This window comes from Brassica napus, chromosome A4 (assembly GCF_020379485.1).
Source record: "Brassica napus cultivar Da-Ae chromosome A4, Da-Ae, whole genome shotgun sequence".
Taxonomy (NCBI): domain Eukaryota; kingdom Viridiplantae; phylum Streptophyta; class Magnoliopsida; order Brassicales; family Brassicaceae; genus Brassica; species Brassica napus.
In genome coordinates, this window is record NC_063437.1 from 17,851,864 (window position 1) to 17,873,376 (window position 21,513).

The 21,513-nt window shown below is 34.8% G+C and overlaps 4 protein-coding genes and 1 pseudogene across 4 annotated transcripts; all 5 read right to left on the reverse strand.

Annotated features, from left to right (window-relative positions):
* Positions 1-77: 77 nt before the first annotated feature.
* On the reverse strand, positions 78-1,470 carry LOC125608300 (60S ribosomal protein L18a-2). The gene is made up of 4 exons (XM_048778466.1): positions 1,351-1,470; positions 1,142-1,257; positions 981-1,044; positions 78-577 (listed from the first exon to the last, which is right to left on the reverse strand). Exons 1-4 carry the CDS (start codon positions 1,363-1,365, stop codon positions 236-238), a joined length of 537 nt encoding a protein of 178 aa, XP_048634423.1. The 5' UTR covers positions 1,366-1,470; the 3' UTR covers positions 78-235.
* Positions 1,471-8,625: 7,155 nt separating this feature from the next.
* Positions 8,626-10,420, reverse strand: LOC125608302 (cytochrome P450 710A1-like). The gene has a single exon (XM_048778468.1). It carries the CDS (start codon positions 10,299-10,301, stop codon positions 8,796-8,798), a length of 1,506 nt encoding a protein of 501 aa, XP_048634425.1. The 5' UTR covers positions 10,302-10,420; the 3' UTR covers positions 8,626-8,795.
* Positions 10,421-10,931: 511 nt separating this feature from the next.
* On the reverse strand, positions 10,932-13,048 carry LOC106432788 (annotated as a pseudogene).
* A 3,261-nt stretch (positions 13,049-16,309) lies between these two features.
* LOC106432771 (ribosomal protein S14, mitochondrial-like) lies at positions 16,310-17,358 on the reverse strand. Its single transcript, XM_022701400.2, has 2 exons — positions 16,636-17,358; positions 16,310-16,542 (listed from the first exon to the last, which is right to left on the reverse strand). Exon 1 carries the CDS (start codon positions 17,110-17,112, stop codon positions 16,657-16,659), a length of 456 nt encoding a protein of 151 aa, XP_022557121.2. The 5' UTR covers positions 17,113-17,358; the 3' UTR covers positions 16,310-16,542; positions 16,636-16,656.
* A 152-nt stretch (positions 17,359-17,510) lies between these two features.
* On the reverse strand, positions 17,511-19,313 carry LOC106432773. Its single transcript, XM_013873615.3, has 4 exons — positions 18,394-19,313; positions 18,157-18,303; positions 17,990-18,067; positions 17,511-17,897 (listed from the first exon to the last, which is right to left on the reverse strand). Exons 1-4 carry the CDS (start codon positions 18,787-18,789, stop codon positions 17,664-17,666), a joined length of 855 nt encoding a protein of 284 aa, XP_013729069.2. The 5' UTR covers positions 18,790-19,313; the 3' UTR covers positions 17,511-17,663.
* Positions 19,314-21,513: the final 2,200 nt, after the last annotated feature.

The window sequence follows — 21,513 nt, forward strand, 5'->3', positions numbered from 1 at the left end:
TTGTTTATTATAGAGAGTTTGTTTTAAATAAAGAGAACTGGTTTTTTTTTCAAAATCAAGAAACAAGAACCACAAAATCCAGACGAAGTCGAGTATAGTTCCATGAATAAAGCTAAAACGTTGATAAACAAAAATATCCTTGAAATTAAAAAGACAAAACAGCAGATAGCACAACTTCATCATGATTCTATCCCCAAACAAAAAGGTATGTGAAGTCGTCAATCAGAGACTCTTATCACATGAACAAGTTGGGTTTGGAGGCCTTGTAGGTGGTCTTGAGCTTCCTGGTAGGTGGTCTGACCTTGCGGAACACCAACGGGAACTTGATTTTGCTGTTGTGGAACTGCTTGGTGCTCTCCCTCTTGCAAAGCTTGGCCGGGACAGTGGCAGTCTTGATGATCTGAATGCAAGGGAACCTGACGCGGTGTCGTGACGCCATCTCGGTGTACATCTGCTCCACGGCTCCGTTCAAGGTGGTGTCACGGTACTCCTTGTACATGTTGTGGTATCCAGTCCTGCTCTGGTACCTCAACCAGATTCCAAAGTTCTTGATGGTTGTTGGGTTCTTCTCAAAGATCTACAAACATAATTCAATCAAGGATTATTACATCAGTAAATAAAAAATAAAGCTTTATAAAAAACTGATAAGAAAACATGATGTTTGTTTAATATTATTACTAAATCATATTGAACAAAGATAACACATTAAAGCTATGAACTTTGAGCTTCCCATAGTAAAACAATGTAAAAGTGCATGTGAGCTTAAGCGTTATAGATTACCAAAAGTAAAGATTAAACTAAGCATACAAACACAGTTGCTTTCAGGATAAGTTAGGTCATTTACTAATTTTAGCAAATGAAATGAGTATACTAAACACAAATACAATTACTTTCCGCCCAAGTTAGGTCATTTACTACATTTCCTAACACAATAACGAATCTATCACAACTTCATATCGTCCAGCGAGATTAGTATGTACCTCGTTGATGGCGAGCATCTGACCGTTGCTCTTCTTAACCTTCTTCAGCTTCCTCAAGAAATACCTAATCCAGATTACAAACTCATAGTTAATTAAGAGATAAATTAAACCAATAAAAGAGAATAAATTCAATAAGAGAGGCGATAAAAAAAAAGACTAACCAGAACTTGGACTTGGCACGAACCTCGTTCGTGGCCCAAAGCTTCATCCTGTAGATCTTAGGCTGCACATCCTTCTCTGTCGGGAGAGCTCTTCCGACAACCTGGTACTGGTGAAACTGCAAAAGAAAGACAAAAAGCCGCAGATTAGATTCAAACTAAGCTAAATGTTAGATACATCAAACAATGGAGAAAGGATCAAAGAGCTTTACCCTGAAAGCGCCCATTTTCGTCGGTGGAAAGCTAAACAAATGGAGACGGCTAGGGTTAGTGCCGTTTATAAACGAGCGTACGCGAAAACCCTAATAGCAAAACTGATATCTCAAAGCCCAATGGGCTGATAACTATAGATCATTTCTTAAACCCATCCAAATGATATATGTTTTTCTAATCTGTTGGAACTTTGGTCCACATTTTTTTTTATTCAAAATCAGCTTTTATAAAATATTTTGACTCTGGAATACAAACAAAAATAATCCTGTGTAATACCACTAGGCCAGTCACATTATTATTAAACTAGATTTTTTTTCCAGTTGCTTTGTAATTTGTACAAAATTAAAACATAGTTTATTTAATTTGACTAGATGATATTTTAAGGATGTGGTTGAAAGCTTAGTATATCATCAAAATCTGTCAACGTAGAAGTAATTGTTTGTTTGACAATGGTGCATGACTCTCTTACTAATTGTGCCGATCGAGAAAAAAAAAACGTTCAGAGTTTAATGTGTTAAACGATGTTGGTTGGATACAAGGAGGTTTGGATTGCTAAGAAATTTGCATTAAAAAATATCTCACTACATTATATTGTATGATTACGCATATATGAAATTGTTACTTACGACTCATTTCAATATCCATGAGAAGTTATATACATATACTGCATTTTTCATTGTGGATTAGTCTGAACATTTCTATAGGTTCGGGATATATCGAGTTTAAAAAATATTCTCAAAGATGTTTACTTATATGTTCATATGAATATCACTTAACTCATATTGTATGAAATGTGAGTTCAAAATCCATCTCCGCTTTAATTATGACGGACATGGTGAAAAGATTGTGGTCGTGGTCGTGGTCGTGGTCAGGGTAGAATTGGAATAACTCTCAATCTGGAAGATTATCTATCATCGCAACAGTGAAACTTTTCTTTGTCTGAAAATTTATTTTCTTCTTTTTGCAATCTTGTCAGCTTATACATAAATGCTGCCATTAAGTGTTTGATTGATATCGCTTGCCACCGTTATTTATCCTATTTCACCAAACTCATTAAAGTCACACTAAGAGGTCCTCTTGCTGGTTCAAAGCTAGCTGACATGCGATCAAGAGTTTTGCAAAGCAATCTTTGCCAAAAGTGTATATATGATGTCGAGTTCAAGTTTTCCGAAATAGATGTGAAATCAGTAGAAGAGGAAAAAGAGGATATACAAATTATCATAATTAATTTACAAATATGTAGTTAATAATAGCATGTCACATGTTTATATATTCAGTCCGGTTGTAATTGTAGACAAGGCCTCTTGTATAGTATATTCCAACGATCTAGATGTGCAAAATATTATTGAATTTGCGAATTTGTTTTACTTCTAGTATGGATATGGTTTTGGCTTTCTATCGTATGTATTGTACAACCGGGATTTATGGTCTTTCCAAAAGAGAGAATAATATAAAATTGATTTAAATTTTGAAAATTGATTACCCACATGAAACTCGTTATAAGTAGTCAACTACACTGATGCACAAAAAAATACATGAAGAAACAAATGACATCTTACAAGTTACAAATTGTATAACATTCTAGGGTCACTTGCTTCCACAGACGCATAACTCGAACATTAATAAAACCACGCTCTCCGTCGACAAAAAGGCAAATTTAATAAAGGATACGGGGTGTTACAATAAAAAAGATACGTATTATCCGTGTATGATTATCTCTTATCTTTCCCCAAAGAAGCATGTGCATGACTACATGTAACTTGTTGTTCAAATCTTGTATGATTATCTCTTATCTTTCCCCAAATTTCCATATCCTACATTTTATATTCCATATCCATGATTGTCATGATCTTTATATAATGCTAAATCAAATCTTGTAATGATGATCAATATTTTTTTCATAATTTCATGTTTGATAGTCTATTGTATATATTAGAAGATAACAATATCATTGTACAGTTTAGATACGCTATCTTCTAATAGTATATTATCATCTCTAACTAATGTTTTCATGTTGTATAATTTTGTCTTCTTCAGAAAAAAACTAATACCAATAAAAACTCTCGGGTCTGCCATTGGCATCATCTAAATTAACTATACATACTTTCCCACCTCACCCTTCCCCAAAAATAAAAATAGAGACATGTTTTATTATACAAAAAAACTGAAATTCTTGCAGCCCAGTACTAAGTCATAGAGGGAGAGAGAGAGAGAGTACATTCGAGAGGATCAATCATAACAAATACGCTATATGTGAGGCGATTCAAAAAGGTAACAAAACACAAATAGATGATAAAAGACAAATTAATTTTTGTGTGTTTATATGTATTATATATTTGATATTTTTCAAATTTATTGAGAAATTTAAAGAATATGATCATTTGCAGTGGCGGATCTAGAAAGTTTTTTAATAGGGATCAAAATTTTCAAACCTACAAAAGAAGCATATTTAACCCTAGGTTTGAGGTTTTATGGGAGGCAAATTTATCCAATTTCTTTAAAATTCATTGTAATTTAGTAAAGAAAAACTTTTTTTTTAATCTATAGGAGGCAGATGCCCCACCCTTGTTGGCTCTACATCCGCCACTAATCATTTGCATATGTTATGAATAAATAATGAAAAGTAAATAAAATAAAAAAATATGATCCATTGTTTCATCATATTTAAACATAGATTGGCTTTCTATTCTCCATATCTATGAATGCTTCCATAGATAGACATCAGCCATGTTCTTTTAGAAGTTGCTGCGACACACTCGGACGACTGCAAAATACAAAGGAAAATAAGGAAGTTGCCGCTGAGGGGGGAAGGTGGTTGTCGCTGAATAGATAATATGTACACTGTACAAGCCACTGTTTTTCAGCGATAAACAATTGTCTCAGGGTCACCATAATTGTTAACAGCGGCAGTCTCTCCAAATTCGTAGATGACAAACTACTCAGTGTTCACGGCATTTTTCTGTGTAGCTAGCTACCAAAAGCATTTTCAAAGTAAAATTCCATTTTTTCAAAATGAAATAAAATTGAATATGAAATTAAAATGTTCTAATCATGATTAAGCAAGGACATGGAATAAGGGGGTGTGGGTTCAGGGCCCAAACATTTTTTTAATAAAAATAATGTTAAAAAAATGGTCCAATTTTTTTAAAAAATAATTAGAGATAAAGGCCAAAAAAGTTGTTTATACATACATGTTAAAAAAAAGACAAAAAAAATCCCAATGACATGTAAATACCTTGAGTCGTTCCTGGTTCTAACCATATTTCATTTTCAACTTCATAATGAAATAATGAACAAACAAAAAAATATTCTTTTATTTATGAGTGAGATTTGAAGTGGAACATATATATTCCTAATAAACTGTCTTTGTGTATTTTCCTTAATCTCCCAAAAATATATATTTCTCAGAAGATAATGTTTCCTCGAGTAAACCAAATACAGTATATATATATATATAATGCTAACATTATTTAAATCAATTTGGCTGTGATATTTCAAATCAAAATTTATTGTAAATAAAATGTTGATACAATAAGCAACTTGTTTGAATTCCAACTCCCATTATTTGATTATAAAGTCAGTGTATTCATAGAATATTTCCAAATCTAGTAGAAAAACAAATAATTCTCTATCCCCTATATATTATTTGAGAAGCATTGCAATATTTTTTTGTAGCCACATGTCATCACTAGAATGATTCTTAGAATCTTTAGAGAAATAAGTTGGTCCATCTAAATATATAATAAGCTTTTTATTAAACTATAATAAATACATTATTAATGTGCTTCATTATTTCCTTAAATAAGATTACGGAATTGTCTAATGTGGCTAAAGTATATATATGACAATTAATGATTTTGAATAATAAATATTTGATAAAAATAAATGTGTATTATAATTATAGTTGTTTAATTTTAAGCTATTAAAATAAATTAGACAATCATAGTAACCATATAATAAAAATTAAAAAAATTATTTATATATTATATTTTGAATTTTTAAAAACGAGTATAAATTACTAAAATTGTTAAAAGTTTCACATTCAAATTTTGTGATCTATGATTTAAAATTTTTGTTATGACATGATACAAATAATTAAAAAATAATATAAGTTGAAAGTCTTATTGAATAAGTATCAAAAATAAAAGATATATAAATATGTGTATCATTTTAAATTAAACTATATGTCATATAAAAATACATGAATATCTTAATGGTGTTATGCTAAAATCTCAAGATAAAACTATGCGGGATGAACGTTATATATATATACCTTCACACTCATGACCAATAATAATTGAAATGACAGAGGAAATAACACATGTGTTAAGAATTAAACTAAGCTGGAAAAGGTGATTCAAAGATCGGCCATGTGCAAGTATAACAATTTACAAAGTCAACGACGGCAACTGTTACCAAGGATTAACATGAGTTTGCAAAGTTACAAGAAGTACAACTAAACACACAAAAAATATATATGGAAAAGTGAAGAGTGTGGATTCCATGTTATCCTATTATCATTTGTGTGGGGTTGCGATGGCTCTATTTGATTCCGAATCCAAAGCTAAGTTGTCAAATACGAATCTCACGAGATTCTCTTTAATGTCAATCATATATTTTATGTTTGTTTCAGATGGCAGCACATCATGAATGTATTAATTTTGTTAAGAGTGTAATGAATTTCTATATATTTAAATTTTTTATTTCAAGTTATTGGTTTACCATAACAAGCTTTAAATTCAAACTAAAGATATGTGTTTAGCATTCTCGTAACTTTAGTTTAGTGGAGGTAAAAATGTTATAAAATGGCATTAGGATCTCTTAAGATTACACCCGTTCTCTATCACATTTATAAAGCTAAAACAAAAGCTTTCATGCTTTTATGTTTAAGTAAGCTTCAGCTGCTAGTTGATCAAAAAAAAAAAAAAGCTTCAGCTGCTTTATGTGTTTTATATCCTAATAGATATATAATATATTTTCATGTTTGTTAACAAACACAGCAGAAGTAGTTGGCTATTTACTTTACTTTAATTCCTTCTATTGTTTCTCTAATATCACTTTATAAGATTTTGATATGTAATTGTATTATATTTTTGTTTCACATTTCGATGTATGATATACATATCTCTCTTAATGTATAGAAGAATAGACACCTTCAAAGACTCCCATGTGGAAGCTCAACCATTCTGATGCTAACTACTGCTAGCGTTTGAAATAATGTGAGGTGTTACCTCTTTGTCCACCACAAGTATATTTTTGTCCATAGCTATTCATAATTAATCAAAAGGTGGTCCAGTTTTTCACCTTAGTGTTGTGAATATCTTTCATACATCTCTAGAGTGGAACATATGATATTTGCTAATTGCAGTTATATTTACATAAACTAAAGCAAAGCACCCAAACGACGAAAAAAATCAGTTTCTTTCTCCTCCTATTTTCGTAAAAAATAATGCAAAACTCATTTTTAATAAAATGTTTTCCTAAACAATGCAACCAGTCACGGCCAAAAATGTAAAGACATTGAAATATCACTTTCAAAAGATCGTTTTCAATGTCAAGCTGCTTGCATACTTAATTTAATCATCTTTCTCTGCAATAATAATGGACCCCTATGGCCATTTTTGTGTGCAGGTGGTCCATTTCACATCACATGCCAATCAAGCTGATCATATGATAAGAAATGCTAAAATTATTTTATCCCCTATATATTAAAAGAGAAGCATTACAATATATTTTTGTAGCCACATGTTATCACCACAATCATTCTTAGAATTCTTAAAAAAAATATGTTGGTCCATATACATATATAATAAACTTTTTATTAAACTAACCATAAATTAATCATAAATGTTTTACATTGTTTCCTTAAATAAAAATCACAGAATTACCTAATGTGGCTAAAGTATATATGACAATTAATGATTTTGAATGATAAAGATTTGATAAAAATTAGTTTATTCTCTATCATTTTTTTTAATTTTAACTTATTAAAATAAATTAAACAACCACATTAACTATATAATAAAAATTTAGATTTTTTCCTATATGTTATATTTTGAATTTTTAAAAATGAATATAAATGACTAAAGTTGTTAAAAATCTCACATTGAAATTTTTTTGATCCATGGTTTAAAATTTATATTATAACAAGATACAAATGATTACGAAATTACATAAGTAGGAAATCTCATTTAATAAATATTATATATATATGTATATTAATATTTTTTAAAATAAATAAATTATATACCATATAAAATACATAAGTATTTTAATTTTGAATTTGCTTTGAATTTTTTTCATAAACATTTTGAACAATTATTAACAACTTAATATTTAGATTTTAAACTTTCCATTGAATGTTTTTAAAATTATAAATTACTAAAACTATTAAACATCCCACAAATGTTTTATTGTTATCAATGATTTAAAAATTTTGTTATAAATAAATACAAATGATCAAATATAATATGAGTTTAAAATATTTTTTAACATATGTCAATATTAAAAATGTACTATATACCTATGTTAATATTAGTTAAACTTAATTTTATACCATATAAAATAGAAAAAAAAATGTTTGTCTGGATTAATACAATTTATTTAAGTATTTGTATCAATTTAATTATATACATAATAGTTACTAAACTTTTAATTATTCAATATATATTTATTATTTCATAATATGTAAAAAATATATAATACTTAAAAATAATTTATATATAATGTTCATCCTGCGCAAGTCTTAACCTAGTTAAACTATTATTTCGACGTATTCTGTGATATAGATACGGTATATGACTCTCTTTTTACTTCATTTTATTAGACTGTTTTTACATAGTCATGATAATGGAACGGGTACACGCAGAAGTAAAAAATACAGGACAACTGAACGCAAAATATTTAATCTTTTCCGTGTGTTTTGTGGGTTTGTTTTTTGGTAATTATGTTTACCACTTTCGTGTTTTTACATAAACTCAAAGGAAACAAGAAGCGGAAGTACAAGAATTAAACTAACAACAACAAAATACAGACCGGAAAAACACAGACAAACATTAACGAAGCGAAACATCTCAAACACAGCATTGCCTTAACTGAAAGGAGAGGATATCAAGAGGACGCCGTTGAATGGGGAGAGCTTCGGTTAATCTCTTCTATTTTTAATCTCTTGCGCTCAATTATCACAGCACATAGAAAAGGATGTCCATGATGCATATAGTAAATCCATTTTAGATAACCGGACACTAGAACACCACTGGGCACTAAGATGTAAATCGACTTAAACATATCTGACCATAAAAATTAAATCCAACATATAAATGCATGCCATAACTTCACAGGCCATAACTTAATCCATACAAAAAAAGACAAAACAAATTGCTGAACAGTGAACACAACAATGACACTTCAAATTCAATACCAGTAATAAAGACAAGACTCCCAATTAATTCAACGTAAGGTCCGGATACGCTGCGACGCGCCTAGACAAGAACACCGTACATCCGTCCTTGGGAGATATTGTGGGACAGTACACGATCTCATCGCAGCCGTCAGATCGAACCCTCTTGAAATCCAACAGCGTCGAGAACATGGCGATGAAGAGCACGAGGTGGTTCAGTGCGTAACGCTGACCGACGCACTGGTGAGAGCCCCATCCAAAAGCGAGAAAGTTGCGTTTGAAGACCTGGTCTTCTTTCCTGGCCTCGCTAAACCGGTCTGGATCAAACCGGTCCGGTTCAGTGAACCCTTGGAACGAGGAGTCGAAGACCGAGGGAAAGACAATGGTTCCTTTAGGTACAGTGTAAGTTTTCGTGAGAGGGAAGTCTACAGCTGCCACGTGTGGGACCATAGTCGCCGGAGGACGGTATCTTACAACCTCACGCGCCACGTTGAGCGTGTACTTCATCTCCGCGAGCTGGTCAACAGTGATCAACGCGTTGGACTCAGGCGTCCATATGCTTCCAACTTCCTCCCTGACTCTCCTCAGCACATCCGGCTTCGACTCAAGCTGAGTCACCGCCCAGAGAAGCGATGACGTGGACGCGTCTTGCGCGGCGAAGAGGAAGTCGAAGAGGAAGCCTCCTATCTCCTCGTCTCTAGAATGAGGCGGAGGCGGATTACCGGATGCAGCCTCCGCCACTATAGGCTGCATCCAGAAGTCTATCAGACACGTCGGCTCTTCTCCGGCCGCCATCCTCGCTTTAGACTTTCTCGCGCATACCGCGAGTATGTTCGCCAGCCTCTTCACCGCCATGCGAGCCTTGTGGAAGGCAGACCCTGGAATGTCAAACGGGAGCGTCATGGTTCCGAGGTTGAAGATGTTGTAGTCCGTACGGAACCTGTTTTTATCTTCCTCGTCAAGGTACGGTCCGACAAAAACTGTCTGAGAAGTTTCTAGGTTGAGGTCACGGACAAGGTTTCGCAGCGAGACAGGACCGTTACAACTCTCCTCCCATAGCCGTAGATGACGGAGGATGATTACTTGCATGAGTTCAGAGTATGTGGAGAGTGCCTTGGGGGTGAAGTTTGGAGCAATCTGTCGGCGAACTGACTTGTGATCGTCACCGAACATGTAGATGAAGTTGTGGTCACCGAAGAGCTTCTTACCGAAGGGATGTCCAACGAAGTGGAAGGCATCGGGCCGTACGTTGGTGAAGATTTGATGAGAAAGCTCCGTGTCTCTTATGTAGACGATGAATCTCCCGACGAGGTAGTTGGCCGAGAGGCCGGGGGAGTTTCCAGCCAAGGCGGATTGCTTGTACCAGAAGGAAGTGGGGTCACGGACAACTGAGACGGCGTTTCCGATGATGGGAGGGACGAAGAGAGGGCCAGGGAGGTTACCTTTCTTGCGAATGTAAGAGAGTTGCTCGAGGAGAAGGAAGAGAAGTAGTGCTGAGACTAGTATGTATGGTGAGAGAGAGGCTAATATGGAAACAGAGATAACCATCATTCTTTGTTTATTTTTTTAGCTGGTTGTATATTTCCGATGATACTCATGAGTCTCAAAAGCTGAGTTATATACACAAAGTGTACAAAACGTCGATAATATAAGAATATGATATATTGTAACTGTCGACGACGGATGCATGCAATTTTGGCAACATGTGTGCTATCCACCAACACGTGTGGATTCTAACCGGAAAGTGGAAATAATACAGAAACGGTAAACATAGCCTTTATCTATATTTAAATTACTTTAGCCTTTTAGTAAAAAAAAAATCTCTGTACTTTGTTTGGCAGTTCCATTTCGTACACGAGAACTTCAAAGTAAAGTGGAAATTGTCCAATTCAGTGTTGGACAAAAAACACTATAATAAAGTAAGTAAGTATTAGAATTTGATTAAATATGTATTGAGATATACTTTCTGTTAGAAGAGTATAACATCCTATTGGCGATCGAAGAAAGTGGAAAACTGATTAAGTAGGATAATTTCCTGCTTAGTGGTGAAAACAATCTTCAAGATAAACACCTTTTTGAGCAAACACATCACAAACAATGATAGGAGGGGGGAGTTCATCTACAGCTTTGTAGTTAGAAATAAATATGTTATATGCTTTCTATGCATATGAAGGCCGGCCCTTGGACCAAAATTGACATGGCTGAGGCCTCCTACCTTTTACAAACAAAGTTGGTCTTCAGTTTTATAATATTTCTTGGTACATGTTGGCAAAATTTAGATGGCCGAATAATTCGTGTTTGAGACTTCAAAATGCATTATTTTTTCTGTTTTCAACAAATCTTAAACCAATTATACATAAACCTAGAACAAAGAGAACTATGGAAGTTATGTACATACATGAAACACGTTAAACTTAACTAGGACAATAAAGTTTAAAACAAATCAGATTAATTAACCTAAACATATGACAAACAATTACACCCCTTATCAAATTCACGTGCCCCACTTCGAGGAGCACATCACAAACAATGATAAAATCACACACTTCACTTTAACAAACAATAAATAAATCTTTTAAAAGAATATTGCTTCCAAATCAATTAACCGGCAAGTCGGGAAACGCTGCGACACGCCTAGATAGAACCACCGTGCAACCGTCTTTAGGCGATATCGTGGGACAGTATACAATCTCATCGCAGCCGTCTGATCGAACCCTCTTGAAATCCAAAAGCGTCGAGAACATGGCGATGAACAGCACGAGGTGGTTCAACGCGTAACGCTGCCCCACACACTGGTGAGGACCCCATCCAAACGCTAGGAAATTGCGTTTGAACACCTGATCTTCATTCCTGGTCTCACTAAACCGATCCGGATCAAACCGGTCCGGTTCAGTAAACCCTTGGAACGAGGAATCGAAAACCGAGGGAAAGACAATCGTACCTTTTGGGATAGTGTACGTCGGTGGTCAGAGCGAAATCTTTAGCAGCTACGTGTGGGACCATTGTCGCAGGTGGTCGGAATCTCACGACCTCACGCGCCACGCAGCGCGTGTATTTCATCTCCGCGAGCTGATCGACTGTTATCTTGGAGTCATGCTGCCATATCCTCGCGACTTCCTCCCTCACTCTTCTCAGCACCTCCGGATGAGAATCAAGAAGAGCAACCGCCCAGAGAAGCGATGACGTGGACGCGTCTTGCGCGGCGAAGAGAAAGTCAAAGAGGAAACCGCCGATGTCTTCGTCGCCGGAGTGCGGCGGCGCGGGACTCTCCTCGACGATGGCTTGCATCCAGAAGTCGATCAGACACGTCGGCTCTTCTCCTCCCGCCATCCTCGCTTTCGACTTTCCCGCGCAGACGGAGAGTGTATCCGCCAGCCTCGTCACCGCGCGGCGAGCTTCGCCGAAGGCGAACCCTGGAAGGTCTATCGGTAAGGCCATGGATCCGAGGTTGAAGATGTTGTAATCCGTACGGAACATGTTTCTTGCTTCTTTGTCAAGGTATGGTCCGACAAAAACTGTCTGAGAGGTTTCTAGGTTAAGTTCACGGACTAGGTTTCGCAGCGACACGGGAGGACTAGACTCGCTGGAGAATGTTTCCTCCCATTGGCGTAGATGACGGAGGATAACTAGTTGCTGGAGGGTAGTATAGGTTGAGAGTGCTTTGGGGGTGAAGTTGGGAGCAAGCTGGCGACGAACTGATTTATGATCCTCACCGAACATGTAGATGAGGTTGTGATCACCGAAGAGCTTCTTGCCGAAGGGATGTCCCACGAGGTGGAAAGCATCGGGACGAACGTTGGAGAAGATTTGGTGGGAGAGCTCTGTGTCTCTGATGTAGACGATGAATTTACCGATGAGGTAGTTGGCGGAGAGGCCAGGGGAGGTTCCGGCTGTCGCGGATTGCTTGTCCCAGAAGGAAGTGGGGTCAGTGACGAGAGAGACGGCGTTTCCGATGATGGGAGGGACGAAGAGAGGGCCAGGGATGTTGCGTTTCTTGACATGGTAAGAGAGTTGCTCTAGGAGAAGGAAGAGAAGCAATGCGGAGACTATGTATGGTGCGAGAGAGACTAATATGGAAACAGAGATAATCATCTTTGTTTGTGATTATTGTTCTTCAAGAGTCGGTTCTTGAATGAGTTTATGCCCTGTGGGCTGTGTAGTATATATATGCAAATGGTTGATGAATTTTTGGAGAAAGAGGGTTTTGCTTTGTCTTCTTGCCTTAGTTTTCTCTTGTCTTTCTTTGTGTTCTTGCGTTGTTTGGTGGATTTTGCAGAATTTTCTAAGAGGTTTTGGGAAATTGGATTGAAGCTGTTTGCAATAGTATTGGGACAAGAAGACTTCAGAATGTCTTCTCTGCTCTTCATATTTTTGTGTGTTTTATAGACACTCACAAGGGGAGACATTTTGAATTCACTGTTGTTTGATATGAATGTGATCTTGGCGTTTCTATTAATATATTACGTTGTCAAAAAACTTGGATCTGCGAAAATTTTGGGTTTTTTTGAATTAAGAATTTTTTTAGTTTTGATATCAACAGATGCTTTATTCTCAAAGAACAAATGAAGTGTTTATTTCAAAAGCTCATTGAGAATAAACCATCTGTTGATATCAAAACTAAAAAAAATCTTAATTCAAACTTTGGATGCTAATGTCCTATAGTGTTATTTGTACCCATCGATTAAATAAAAGACTTATACAGTTTAAAAACAAAAACAAAAAAAAACAAAAGGAAACGTTTAGCGATTTTATATTATTCAAAAGGAATTTGATTTCAGCCAAGAGAACAGTGCAAACTGTATTTTCTCAATTTTGTTTGAATGGTAACATTACACATTGTTTAGACAACTAAAGCTTTTCATGTTCGTTTGATATATTCAAAAGGAAAAAATCGATAAGCATAAACAAATCGGTCATATACATGCAGCTAATTATTTAAGAAAAGCATTCAACAATAAATTCTGATCTTGTGTTAATATAGTAATAAATAAATATAAACAATATAATCTTGTGAACTGTTTAAGCGTTTCCGAAGTGATACAATAATAACACTTGCATGTGTCCAGCACAATTTCTAGGTTATGATGCATGATGATTGATGACGACGTCTCAGGCTCTCAAGTTACGTACTTACGTGCGGTGCAATTCGAGTAAGAAGTTATTTATTCCAACCAAATCACATAAATGATAAACTTAGTATAACAGCTGCATTTGAGTTTTCTGACACTCAAACCCCGATTATAAACTTAGTATACGACATAATCTATGCATTAGTTTTCTATAAAAACTTGTCACCCCGTTAATTTAAAGGAGATCCAGTCTTTTTCAACAAAAAGCTGCAGACTTTGTCGATTTTATTTTGAACAATCACATTTTACAATTCTTTTCATCAAAATCTTCCCCAAAACAAGCAATGGAATACAACAAAAAATCCTATTCTCTTTCTTAATCTTCCAATTTTGTTTATATATTACAAGGTCAATGTGATGTAATATTTGCTAGACGACATTACACCGATGTTACAAACAGTACCGTGCCTACCATTTGAGGGGCCTAAGAACAGGTTTATTGATATCCATTAAAGAAGGGTTGTTAAGCATAATTGCAATTAAAATAAATGAAAAAAAGAAGAAATGAGGTAGGACGTACCTTATTTAAGCAAAGAAAGGGACGTTGCTCCATTATTCTTTATCTTTTGTTTGTCTCTCTATGACCCCACTTAAGAGTTTTACCATTAAACATGCTCTAAAACATTAAACATTTAACATGAACAAATTATTAATCCTGCTGCAACTAGTACAAATTATAAGCCCTTTAACAAAAAAAAAATTAGTATAAATCATATGACTATTTTATGAAATATGAAGTAAATTTTAAATTAATGAGTTAATAACAAAATGTAGAAAATCATAAGAGAGTGCATACAACAAAATCAATAAATGAAATCTAAAAAGTATTTTCTTTGTAAAATTAAAAAGAAACATATATTTATATGGAATATATAGATGAACATAGCTATTTCTACAATATTTCATAAAATTTGTTTTTTTTTTGACTAAAAAATTTGTTTATTGTGCATTCCATAAAAACATAAGTGAATGTATTTAGTAAAAATGAGGCCATAAACTGTAATTGAAAAATGGGGAGTATATGAACAAAAATGAGCTCGCCCCTGGTTACAAAAAAAAATGTATATCTATGTTTGGATAAGATAGTTTAGTATATGAACAAGATTTGGAGTTTTTAATATACCTTTAACTAATAATCATGGCAAGCTTTCCTTACATGCGGATACGACGTCAGCAATAAATATGTACTTTGAGTGAACGTGTAGGATTTTAATTATATTGGTTGAAGAAGATTAATTTTCTTGATATCCTGTCTTTGTCGGTTTATTTTGCTCTAAGAATCAACGTCCTTGACAATTTATACACCTCATTTTGATTGTGTTTACGTAATTACTTGGTGACTTAATAGTTTTCTATAACCCTTCGGTTACACAACCATATATTTTATAAATAATTGCAAAACGTTCCGTTATTCTTTTGACTATCTGGCTTCAGGGTTGAAGTATCTAAAGCACATCACAACTTCTTTTTTTGTTTATAACCCAGGATATCCGACGGGCCGAGGTTTACTCAAATAGTCTTTTGGGAGCTTGTCTACTGGCGCTAAACAAACTCAATTGTTTTCAATTAGAATTAGATATTCATGTCGACTAACCACACAAACAGATAAATATGAGTTTCGTAGGTTTGTAGAGTGCTTAGCACTTTTCCAGGCCCACTGTACTACTCTCGACCACACTTGTGTGGTTAGCACATTACAACTTTGTCGAGAAAGAATCACATTACAAGATTTCTTTTGATTCAAAAATTCTTGGATATTGATTTTTCTATTTTTTTCATTCTCTTTTGAATACGTAATTGCCTTTCAACTTTGAAGAATCATTTGGTATTATGAATTTATGATGATATATATTAGTAGTCAATGAACGTTATTAGCTAAGTTAAGAGTTGATATCACAAGAGAGAAGAGCTAAGGTAAGAATTCAGGTTTTTTTTGGACGAGTTCAGGTTTAAGGAGAGCTCTATATCTTTCCAGATTTGACGACTTTCGAAGTTTCTAATCTCTTTTCTTCATGAATCTTGAGAATTGTTTAGATAAGGGTGGTCAAAAACAATCATATCCTATAAATCGCAACTCTTGCGCTGCTGTTTTCTTGAGACTTGAACACATTTCATTGGCGACTCCAATGCTTTTAGAGAGAATTTTTGTAATCTTAGAAGATGAGCTATCTCTCAAGTGCCTTATGTTTTATTCATATAACTAATAACTAATAACAACTTTGGGCAGCTAAAAGGCTGTACTGTATACCCTCATAGAACAAGCTTAAGGCAGGGTTTACTTATAGCCAGATTTTGTTTAACAATCCCAAATAGCAACAAAAACATACAATACAAGGCAACTTTCACATGAATCTATTTCTGTCATTGGTGTTTTAGTCAGTAATTCTTCTCTTCTACTCAATAACTTTTGACCAAACAAACGCTACGCCACAAAGAAACTTCACAAATCCTTAACGAGATCATAAAAAAAGAGCAACACTTAGCAAAACAAGAGCTGAAAAGTATGTCATGGTGTTTATCTTATTCAACGAGAATCTGCTAGAATAACTTCATAATCCTGAACGAGATCATAAACAAAAGAGCAGCACTTTGTGTTATAAGCAAACTAAGTTCTGTAATGGATTACACCAACATTAAACAACAGCTTTTGATTCCTTGCTGTCCTGCAACAAAAAAAAAAATCATTCCATCATCATTAATTCATCATTACCATTCTAATGAGAAACACAAAGCTAATGTATAACTAACACACTTACTTGTGGTTCACTCACATACCACTACCAAGACGACTTCTTGATACCCATCAATTCACCTTTATTCGCCAACCCACGGAAACAGATTCTCGACATCCTAAACAGCTCCGTCACGGACCTAGACCGACCAGTGAACACGCACCGGTTCCTTATCCTCGTGAACGCACTGTTCCTCGGCAACTTCGACAGCTTGTACCGATTCTTCTCCCTCATTTCGCTGGGAAGCTCCGGATCCTTGCAGAACGCCTTGTAGAGCTTCCTCCTCAGCTCGAACCTCGCCGCGAGCAGCCTGCGCCTGTGGTCGGCGCTGTTTCGCTTCACTCCTTGCTCCGTGCCGCTGTGCTTCGACGCCGGTTTGGTAAGCGTCGTCGAGATTTGTCGGGTTTGGATTTGATTGAGATAGTTCGGGGCTTTGATTTGGGAGAAGGAGCGTTGGCAATAGGAGGATACGTTTGTCAGGAGGCCTCGGAGATTGGCCATTGGTTCCCGGAGATTTAGATCGCACCGCCGCGGGATTTGATTAGGGTTTCTGTCGGAGCGATTCAGAGCCCTGTGCTTGCTTCTTCTTGTCGCAAATGGTGAAGAAGGTTTTGGGCCTGATTAATTTGGGCTTAGTTGGGCCATGTTATTCTGAATTGTAACCCTTTTATTTTTGGTTTTGAGAGGAGGTTCTGATTAAAAAATTCTCAAAATATGAAAAACAGTAGATATCAATAAATTATTGTTTTGAACTATTTTAAAATTATGAAACTTCCATTTCGAAGTATTTTATGATTTTGAACATTTTTAATAAAATATAAGTATTTTTTATTTATATTTGAAAATTAAGGTTGAGAATTCCCACTGAAAATGTTCTTATTGTGGCTCTATATTTAATGTTGAGAAAATAAATGTGAATATGATATATGTAGAGACTATTCAGAGATATGTCATTATTAATTAATTAATGTACCAAATCTTTTTTTTTTTTATCATTTCTTGAAATTATTGAAATATATATATCTTCCATCATTTTATCTTGGTTGTCTATGTCAATGTTGTTTGTCAAGTGGAGTTGAGTTTACAATTTTTATGTTCGTGCTGTCTTGGATTTTTTGCTTGAGAGACTCCAGCACTTCCTTGAACTCATCTAATGTGACTTCACGAGTCTCACACTCTTCTGAGCTGCTTCCAGGCCATTGTAGACCGATCTGAATCTCCCTGAACCTGTTGAATGTCTCCTCCACTTGCTTCTCAGGATGTCCACTAAGATACTGGATTATAGCCTTGAGACATAAACAACACTTGACAATAAGCGAGAGAAAAAAAATGAAAAATGGAATTTAAACCTAGTTAAAGGGATTACTATGTGACTTGCCTGGTAAAAAGGACGTCTTGCATCTGTTATGACTTCATCCTCTAAACACTTACATTTTAAAGCCTCTTCAATGTTTCCCTATATTTAAAAAAAAAAATAGCTAGAAAGAGTGAAGAAAGTATACGTACGTAGTTTTATATACGTTGAAAATTAATTTAGAAGCAAACCAAGTAGATCAACATCTCCACAAGCAACATTTCAATCTCATAAGCCTCATGACCTCTCTCTTCTTTTCTTGCTTTCTCTAATGCTTTCTTTAATATCTCCACTCCTTTTGCTTCTTTTCCACTCGTTTCCATCTTCACAATGTCTCTCTGCAAGGAGAATAATTAGGGTTTTGATGGCTGCAAATTTGATCACACAAAGAAAAAGAGAGAGAAGATTTTGTATGTAATTAAAGCAACCTGAAGCAACTCAAAATCCGGATTTTCCTTGGAAAGCAAGGATTCAAATTCGATTTCAGCATTTGCAAGGGAAGAAGTATCAGCACTATATGAGTGCAAATCAAGCAATCTCTTCAATGCCAACTTTCCTCCTCGAATAGCCCCCATTGAAACAGATCTTGAGAGGGTATTCTGAGCCCTTCCACTTCTTCTCGAAGAAGCCTCCTTACTAGTGTTTTTAACATTATCGTCTCTTCTTTTTTCAACAAGGCTTTTACGTATACTATTTTTGCTATCTGGAATGTCAGTGTTTTCGTTATTCTTTCTCCATAAACGATGGTATATGTACTCCCAAGCAACATAGACACCAGCAAGGGCGAAAACGGGTGCAACTACTGCTCCATACTTTGTCTTCATGGTGAACTTGTTCTTGAACCGATTTGTTTGTTTGATTCTTTGTGGTTTTGAATGTCAAATATTATAAAATTCATTCTTTGAAAGTTACTTTTATACATAAAGAATATAGTATTGTAAATGGAAGAGGAAAGTATTATTCTAATATTAGAGTCTTGTATCATAGGTAAAGAGGTTATTATACTTTAACCGAGGAGGCACTCGAACAAAGAATATGTTGCCATGGGTATTTTCCAAGTTTCCAAAACTTTGGAAAAGAATAATATTTTCTTGATCTTAATTCCTAATCAAACTAAAACATACACTAGTCTCCGAACTTTGTCACATCAAATAGAGAAACCGTACTTGCTTGTTTAAGCAAAGAAGTTTTATGACTTTCTGTAAAATTGAAGTTACTTCTTTCTGAAGTAACAAATTGTTGCTTTCGTGTTGGGAAACTAACACGAAGAAAGATTTAAGAACAAAATACAACAGAAATCTATTGTCAATTTTTTTTACCCATGAGAAGAGAAAATGGCTTCTACATCTTTTCTAGGCCATACACAGAAACTTACACTTCTTTTCTCTAAGCAACAAAAATAGAGTGTATTTTTTAGACGCTGAACACTGCCGCAGCGTTTACAAAAAGAACAGGGCTAATATGAACTATACTGCGGCAGCTGCTGCGCATCCAAGCGCCGCGGACATGATCATATCCGGAAAGCCAACTGGAGCCTTTAGTTATCAGCGTCTTTCGGGATGAATATTTGCCGGCTAAGTACGCATGGCGGTCTCTCTTTGAAGTGAGCTCAATGCTTGCTTCCGCTAAACCACATTCCTTCTCAAAGACCATTTTTTTTTTTTTCTGAACACCTCTCAACATTCAATCTTCACAAACTTCCTTCTTTGCCTTCGAGGTACAGTTTGCAAATTTCAAAAGGATTTTTCTATTTTATCTTTCTTATTACCCAAAAACATATCTCTAATATAAAATAAAACATAAATTAATTCAAGAATAAATTTATTAAACTGACAATTTTCTTATTTCAGTTTGTTCTCTATCTCCACACACACACATATATATATAAAATTGATAGAGTATATATTAGACTAAAAGAGAAATAATTATGAATGCGCATTGTCACTTTCTTACAATGTCGACGTGGGCTGATTTTTTTAACATCTCTCTTTGTTAGTATATCAAAGCAGGATAACATAAACATTATGCAAAATACCAACACAACAGTTATTTATATTCTTCGTCTTTTTTTTACAATAAAACTCGTATAATTTTAATAATTTTAATAGTAAGAAGCTTTGGAAACGTCCAAAAGTAAAAAAAACTATTTTAAGAGTATATTTGACACCATATTCGAGTGCTACAAGCATACAACTTTATAGCCACAAGATCAATCAATTAAAGAAGAAACAAAAGAAACTTTAACGATTTTTTAAAAAGTGAGGGAAAGTATTAGATGGAGGCGGTGCAGAGGATGAAAGAAGGAAAATGCGAGGAGGCGGTGCAGCTCCTTCGCGACGCAAACATGCGATACAAAAACGAGCCTGAGGCCAACTTCAACGTGCAGATGGCTCTAGTTGAAATTTTAATAATGCTGGTGATTATTTTTATTTTATTTATTTTCATATAATGTTAATATGCATGTACCTTTATTTTCCATATTTATTTTCGTATAATGTTAATATGCATGTACCAATCAACGTGCAGATGGCTTAAATATTATTTTATATATATAATTAATGGTTAGTATTTCGACGATATTAATTCTAGGAAAGGTGCCAAGAAGCTGCTGAGTTTAGTTGTCTAAATGATGAGCATGTCCAGATCTCTGATGGTCGGATCCCTATTTATAAGGTTCGTCCGCATAACAAATAGGTGTTTATGAATGCTTTAACTGAATTTATCGCAGTGTTAGGTTGTTAAAATTAATGGTGTTTCAAGTATAGGGAATTATATACACGATGCTACGGAAGCAAGCACAGTGTTGGAAAGAGTTCAGAAAATCTACTGGCAAAGGATTCAGTTTCGAAGAGTGATTTATTACATTTTATTGGTAAACGTGATTAATACTTTTGGATCAACTATTCAAAAAATATTGTCGTCCATAAAATTATTTTAAGAAAATCTATAATAAGAAAAGCTATATCCAACAAACTTTTACAACACAGTTTGTTAATACTTTACCTAACTAGAGAATAGAAATGCGTCACAAAGTTTGGGCTTGAATCGGTGAAATATTCTTGAAAATGATGATCAAGATACTCCATCATCACCTAGAGAAGTTGGACGCCTTATATGTATATAGACATGAATTTATGTCCTAAACTAAGAATATCTTTAGGCCTCATGCATGTTTCTGCATTGTATATTTCGAAAATTGGAAAATGCCATGTAATTCTGCAAATTACGTACACATTTAGAAGATGATAATATGCATTTTCGAGGTATAAGTATCACACCGCTGAAAATGAATTATTAGCAAAAAAAAAAGTTTACGAAATATATTGAGGAATGATATATGCTTGCTCTCAAGTATCCGACAGAAATAGTGTCCATATATAAAGACAAGCAAACACGCACTCGTACGCAGACGCAAAGAAGTAGGCTGTGGACAGAATCACAGCCACGTGAAGTATCAATATTCGGTGTTCAACACATGTCAATACGGAATCAGTGCAAAGATTCAAAAACAAATCGTCGACCCGACCGAATCCCAAGTCTCCTTATAA

Excerpts from the sequence above, each read along its gene's own strand:
- LOC125608300 (XM_048778466.1), bottom strand. Across the intron at positions 1,045-1,141 it reads CGTGCCAAGTCCAAGTTCTG|GTATTTCTTGAGGAAGCTGA; the intron begins GTTAGTCTTTTT and ends AATCTGGATTAG. Across the intron at positions 578-980 it reads AGATGCTCGCCATCAACGAG|ATCTTTGAGAAGAACCCAAC; the intron begins GTACATACTAAT and ends TTATGTTTGTAG.
- LOC125608302 (XM_048778468.1), bottom strand. The coding sequence starts at position 10,301 with ATGATGGTTATCTCTGTTTCCATATTAGCCTCTCTCTCACCATACATA.
- LOC106432771 (XM_022701400.2), bottom strand. The coding sequence starts at position 17,112 with ATGGCCAATCTCCGAGGCCTCCTGACAAACGTATCCTCCTATTGCCAA.
- LOC106432773 (XM_013873615.3), bottom strand. The coding sequence starts at position 18,789 with ATGAAGACAAAGTATGGAGCAGTAGTTGCACCCGTTTTCGCCCTTGCT. Across the intron at positions 18,304-18,393 it reads CGGATTTTGAGTTGCTTCAG|AGAGACATTGTGAAGATGGA; the intron begins GTTGCTTTAATT and ends TTCTCCTTGCAG. Across the intron at positions 17,898-17,989 it reads CAAGACGTCCTTTTTACCAG|GCTATAATCCAGTATCTTAG; the intron begins GCAAGTCACATA and ends TTATGTCTCAAG.